General features: G+C 39.0%; 1 protein-coding gene across 1 annotated transcript; it reads left to right on the top strand.

Annotated features, from left to right (window-relative positions):
- On the top strand, positions 1–4366 carry morf4l1 (mortality factor 4 like 1). The gene is made up of 12 exons (XM_087798040.1): positions 1–153; positions 779–825; positions 889–956; positions 1045–1131; positions 1256–1333; positions 1409–1434; positions 1745–1836; positions 1955–2056; positions 2122–2210; positions 2285–2457; positions 3852–3936; positions 3998–4366. Exons 1-12 carry the CDS (start codon positions 114–116, stop codon positions 4080–4082), a joined length of 972 nt encoding a protein of 323 aa, XP_087654166.1. The 5' UTR covers positions 1–113; the 3' UTR covers positions 4083–4366.
- The last annotated feature ends 2278 nt before the right edge of the window (positions 4367–6644 follow it).

Raw genomic sequence — 6644 nt, 5'->3', positions numbered from 1 at the left:
TCATGTTTATTACGTCATCATGTGCGTCATGACGTTTTCTTAGAGAGCGGCGCCGTTTCAGTGTGGAATGGGAGCTGTCGATTTTTTCCATATTTTGATAGCTTAATCCTTGAATGGCGCCGAAACAGGACCCGAAACCTAAATTTCAAGAAGGTAACTACAAGTCTCTGGCGTTTGCATGACCAGCGAGGGCGCAGTATCGCTCTGACCGAGCGGGAGCGGCTCAGAGCTAGCTTAGCTTGATGCTATACGATGTGCAGTAGCGGTTAGCTTTGATTGTTTTTGAAGACAACACTCAAAGCACTAACGATTTATATTTGTATTTTTGTCATTAATATACCTGTATTTGGTCAGGTGTGATGTTGTCATACTTTTAAATGATTTTGCTGATTATTTACAAGGTTTAAGCAACAATAGATTTCTTCGTACTAGCATTAGCTTTATGCATGCACCTCAATGATGTCGCTGTGGTTATTGTTAGCGTCTATTCAACGCGTTATTATCACATATTTGAGGTTGTATTTTTGCTGTGATTGCAGTAAAAATATTATTCTCTATTGTAGATTATACATTCGGCTTATCTTCTTTTTTATCCACCTATTTCCCCCCCAACAAAAACTGCTAACATTGTGGTGGTAGTTTGTATGATAACATATGTAAGAATGAGCCATCATGTATAAAATAATGCGAGTCTGTCACAATGAAATGCAAAAATCTCTTTTCTTGTTTAATTTCTTCTTATGTCTTAATTATTGCTGTATCTATCTTGCATGTGCAGGTGAAAGAGTGCTGTGTTTTCACGGGCCATTGTTATACGAAGCAAAGGTGAGTCACTGAATTGATCGTTTTGTTACCTGTTGTTCTTATTGTTGTCTCTTCTCCTTCCAGTGTGTTAAAATAAACATCAAGGAGAAGCAAATCAAATACTTTATTCATTATAGTGGGTGGAACAAAAAGTGAGTAGTGGTGCTTTTGAAAGCTGGAGATCCTGTGTCTAATGTCCAATTGGTCGACTAATGGTCTTGTTTCTCCTGTACTTTGTAGTTGGGACGAATGGGTTCCTGAAAGCAGAGTGCTTAAGTATGTGGACAGTAATCTGCAAAAACAGAAAGAGCTTCAGAGGGCCAATCAGTAAGTGTAACAGCATCCATATTATTGTTTAACTTTTAGATTCTGTAATTGATTCAGTATTTTCTGCCCCTTGTGAAACATTCATAATACTTTCGTAATTTGAGCTTGTTTTTTTTTTTTTCAGAGACCATTATGTTGAGGGGAGAATGAGGGGTGCTGCACCGAATAAGAAGTTACCTGCTCCACCGCAGAAAAATGATGTGTAAGTTTCATCAATTTGAAGCTTAATCAACTTGCTGCCACAACTCATTAAATGATTTTTTTGTATCTTTTGCAGTAAAAACAAAAAGAACAAACAGAAGCGTAAGTATTTCTTTTTGTTTTAAGACATTAAGAGCTAGAAGTTTGCAGCCTTTTATTTGGATACTAAACTTGGTTAATTAAATTAAAACATTCTTGTGGCAACTGAATAAATGTTGCCTTTTACCTGGCCAGTCATTAATAAAGTACCTTTATATCTAAAATCCAAATATGAATAATGGAAGTGTTGTTGTGCTAGTTTATCCATTTAGAAAAAAAAGTATGAGACTTGAAACCAAATGTCCATCTCTTTAACACTAACTCTGAACCTATGCGTTTTTATTCTGAAGTTAATATGGTTTCATCTTCTCAGCTCCTGGTGCTGGGGAAGGAACAAGTTCTGGAGGAGATCCAACTCATCCTCCCCGAAAGAAGAGGGCTCGTGTTGACCCAACAGTAGAAAGCGTACGTTTTATTTTCTATAAATTAAATGGGTCATGTAAGACCAGTTTCATTAGGTTAAATTTGTCTGCATGGACCTATGTAAAATAATGCTTTAAACTCAATTTTGTTGCATGAACAGGAGGAAACATTTGTAAATAGAGTTGAGGTGAAAGTAAAAATTCCAGAGGAACTGAAACCGTGGCTTGTCGACGACTGGGACCTAATTACACGGCAGAAGCAGGTGAGTTCTCCGTCGTGGCTCAGAAAAAAGGTTGATTTCTAACGTGTCTTTTTCTCTTTCAAAAGCTTTTTCACCTTCCTGCTAAAAAGAATGTCGAGTCAGTTTTGGAAGATTATGCAAACTACAAGAAATCAAGAGGGACCTCCGACAGCAAGTACAAAGTCGTCCTCCTTGTGTCTGCATTCGACGGTTGCCTTTTCTGAGCTTCTCTCCTCTGTCCTCCTGCAGGGAGTTTGCTGTGAACGAGGTCGTCGCCGGAATCCGAGAATATTTCAACGTCATGCTGGGAACGCAGCTACTTTACAAATTTGAACGGCCGCAGTACGCAGACATCCTGGCCAACCACCCCGACACGTCCATGTCTCAGATATACGGGGCGCCGCACCTACTGCGACTTTTTGGTAAGTTCTTAACACTTATCCGAACCAAACCACCTGCTCACTAGGGCTGGCTATCGATAGGAAAAATGTGATTCCGGTACCAATACCAATACCCTTTTCTTTGAAATTAGTTTAGAAAAAAAAGCATAGTTTAGGAACAAATATCAAACAAAAAGAAAATTACACATCTTGAATTACATTTTCCAGCATTAGTAAATTTAAACTCCAAGTTGTTTTCTCACCGAAAAACAAATTAAATAAAATAAGTTCCAGGGCTAAAGAACCCTTGCTATTAAGTGACATATCAAGCTGTCATCACTACCTTTGTCGCTTATTACATTCTTTCAGAAAAATTCGCACCTTTTCAAGTTGGTACCGAAATATGTTTTGATAGTCTGTCGGTGTCACAAAGTACCCCAAGTTCCACACCGAGCCCTACTTTTAACAATTTATAATTAATCCAGATATTTATAAACTAAACATACGACAAGGAAAAAAACATATACTTTATTTAGAATTGTTCCTTTTTATTTTAGGTTCAAGTTGAGGGGGAGAAAAGTTAAAAAATACAAACAAATTCAAGTGTAGTTCTGTATTAATTTCAATGTTATGAGATGAATAGAAATTACAACAGTTTGTTTTTTATTGTTTACTATTGAGGTTTATTTATTTTGCTTGTTCAATCATGATCCCCAACTCGGAATACAACGAGTTGAGCTTTTGTACAAAGTTACTTTGTAACAAACAAACTCTATTGTTGCTTTGACATAAATTGACACTTGGTGCCAACTGGCTTTGGGCACAGTACTGCTCTGCTATGAATACAGAAAGAACAAATCCTAAGCTTTTTAACGATCTTCCTCTCTCTCTGCACTTGATGGATCTACTGACTCCTTCAAGAAACATCTTAAGACATTTTTTTTATTTGTGCAGGCTTTTCCTTTATTTTCTGGGACTCCTGTGTTTGTCTTATGTGTCTTAACCTTTTAAAGTATATATTTTAACTGTGTATTGTTTTCTATTGTTCAAGCGTATTGTGACCCTGGTCTATAAAGGCGATTTACAAATAACATTAGCTTTTATTCTTGATGAGTCAAGATGCTCTTTTTAGGTTGGTTTTACTCAAACAAAAGCCTCTAATCAAGCACAAATGAATAAAACCCAAACATTATGAGACAATCTTGTGATGTATTTTTTATGCACATTTCTCCCAGTTGTGCCATTTTATTCCGGAGGATCGTTTGTGATAACAATGCCGACATTAGACCCTTGATTTAGGTTCAGCTGTACAATGTTCAGTGAGGGTCGTTGGTCATCAAAGAGCTCTAGGCTCCTGTTAAAAAAATACCTACAGTTTGGCTAGCCAGTAGGTCAAAGGTCGTCGAATAAAACCTCCGCCTCTTTCGCTTCAAAAGTGAGAATCGGGGCGATGCTGGCCTACACTCCGCTGGACGAGAAGAGCCTGGCACTGCTGCTCAGTTACCTGCAGGACTTCCTCAAGTGAGTTCATCTGTTGAAGGAGTGTTTGTCTGTGCAGACGACTCACGCGTCTCCGTTGCAGGTATTTGGTGAAAAACTCTGCGACGCTCTTCAACGCCAGCGACTATGAAGTTGCTCCTCCAGAATATCACCGCAAGGCAGTGTAAGAGGAGTTCAGGAGTCGACTGGACTGAGAAACTTTTGTTTTATTTTCTTAAGAAGAATTTCTTCCCCCATATCTGGACGAGTTAATTTTCTTTGATGTGAAAAAGCTGCTGAGTCCGCATTTTTGTTTGTGTTATTGGTATGTTTTTGAGTACCACTCTTCACTTCCTGTGACTTCAGTTTTGTCTTCAACAGTTTTCACTTTAATTCCAGCATTTCACTTTGTAGTTTTCATTTGGTTCAGATGCTAAACTTGACTATTTTCTAATAAAAGTCTTCGAACGTAGCTGGTCCTTTCTTGAGGATATTTTTGCCAACTTGACATTATTTTAATTATTCATTTCATCTTTCACAGGTTCAGTGTCGTTATTCTTTACATCAAGAACTGACACAATAGTGACAGTTTTATATAAAGGACACACTTGTGTTTAGTGAATAAAAAGGACATTATAGTAGAAGAATTAAAAACCCAAATGATGAATCCAGAGATAAAAGACGACGTCAAATGGAAGCCGATCTGTAAAAGTTTTTTTTTTTTGTGCCTCTAAAGGCATCATTTCGTTAAAATGGTCTGAACATGTAAAGTGATTTGAATGATGCACAACGAACACATTTCCTGTCGACCTTTAAAAAAAAAATCACCTCGGGCAAAAGAACAAAACTCTGATTGTACTGTATATCATTTATAGTGAGGGGAACAACGATGCTGGGGAAAGACTTTTTTTTTCTTTTTAAATTAACACAATCTGTCCAACATCTTGACTTTTTTTTAAATTCAGCCTCCCGCAATGTTTCCGCTTTGTCCAGTAGGGGGCAGCAAATTGACACTGATTCTTAGCAAATTGACACTGATTCTTGACGCTGTACACCAATTAAATGTCTTTAAACTGTCCAAGTCAAAAGACGAACTATTATAGAAATGTTAGAAAATAATTTTAGAGAAATATGAGCAGCTATTTTAAAGACTTGTATTGTTTTTTACTTGTGGTTTTAGTGGTATATTGTCCAAAATGACTTAAGAAGAAATGAGCAACATACAGGCTTTAAAAAATGTTTACAACTAAATATAAGATTAATCTTGTTCTTTTGTTCCTCTTTAGTGAATTGAAGTGTAGTTGACATTAAAAAAACATTTATTTTCTGTAGATACAACTGTCTGTTTAGGAAATATGTAGCTGATCTTCCCTTAAGTTTAACCTTTAATGCTACACAAGTTGTGCGACAGAAGTCATCCCAACATTTGATCTTCACTTCACTTTGTGATTTATGCTTTAACAGCAGGAACGATTGTGAGCCTTTCAAAAGAAACGTCCTTTAATCCAATTTCCTCTCCCTTGAAAAAAAAAACAACTAACTGAGACCAGATGACGGCGTCGTTCTCTTCTTTAGCTTCGAGACACCTCAGTGCCGGGCGTCACTGCTCTGAGGTCAGTGAGAGGACGTCGGGTGACGCCCACACGTGTTGATAGATGAGAGGAACATACATGTGAGGAGTCAAGAGGGACTTGATCTCACCTGAAGTCTGAGCGATACAGAAATGTCCTGACTGGTCCTCGGGGTCTTATAAGTCTGTTTTAGATATCGAGGTGATTTAATAGTAGATGTGCTGGTGAAAGCGTCGAACTGTGAGTTATTTATTATATTATTATTATTATTTAAGGCTCTAAATGTCTTTTAAATCAGCTTTTAACCCAACTCTTGTTATCCCCGCTCTGTCCACTAGGTGTCTGTATTATCCCCATATCATCTTTTCCAGAGCTTTGACTCCTTCTGTCTTTCATTTCCACTCCTTTTAATGTCTTTTCGTGCCTCATAGCCATCCGTCAATCACTCGGAGGTTAAATTACCGTGGAGATGTGATGCCAATAAAAAAAGATTGAAGTAAAAATCCCGTTTCTAAGCCCGGGAGGAACTCTCGGTAGGGGGGCAAAAAGGGGGGCGGGGGGCGCGTCCTCTCAGTAGGGATCAGCGGATCTGGACTGATGAAAGCCATTTGTGCTCGACATGATTCCACAACAGCGCCACCATCTGCTGGAGGCTCTTTGAGGCGAAAAACCGCCAGAGTTTTAATGTGGTGGTGAATGTTTCCCCAGACCAGGAGTTAGTGGCGGACTAATTACACAGTGGGCAGGGAGCCTTGCAGCCGCTGCCAGGGCCTTGTGTGACTGGATGTCATTAGTTTTGGAAAAGAGCGTCGGCCACAAAAGGGCTGCGGTCACTCGGAGCCATTAAAACATGAAAGAACATACTCGGGCTCCTCTGCAGAAGGAATTTGCGAGACATAAACAGCCTGTAAAAATGGAAAAGCTCCATCTGTGTCCGTTTGTTTTTCTGACGGACGGCCAGGATCTGGTGATTCTTTAGTGAAATTCTTTCCAATAACACTGAGATCCAAACAAAGCGAGAGGCCTGTTTGATCCATCTGGTTCCACTGGAGCGCCGCGGCGGTCTGAGGCTGCGATCTCCACCGCAGAGACACTTGAGAAACTTGTGTGCAGCAACTTTGGGGTCTTTGCTGGGTTTAGTCCGAGGATTGTCTCATGAGAATGTTGCCGAAGCAGAAA

This window comes from Callionymus lyra, chromosome 8 (assembly GCF_982586985.1).
Source record: "Callionymus lyra chromosome 8, fCalLyr1.hap1.1, whole genome shotgun sequence".
Classification (NCBI taxonomy): Eukaryota; Metazoa; Chordata; class Actinopteri; order Syngnathiformes; family Callionymidae; genus Callionymus; species Callionymus lyra.
This window is presented reverse-complemented; position numbering and strand designations above follow the sequence as displayed.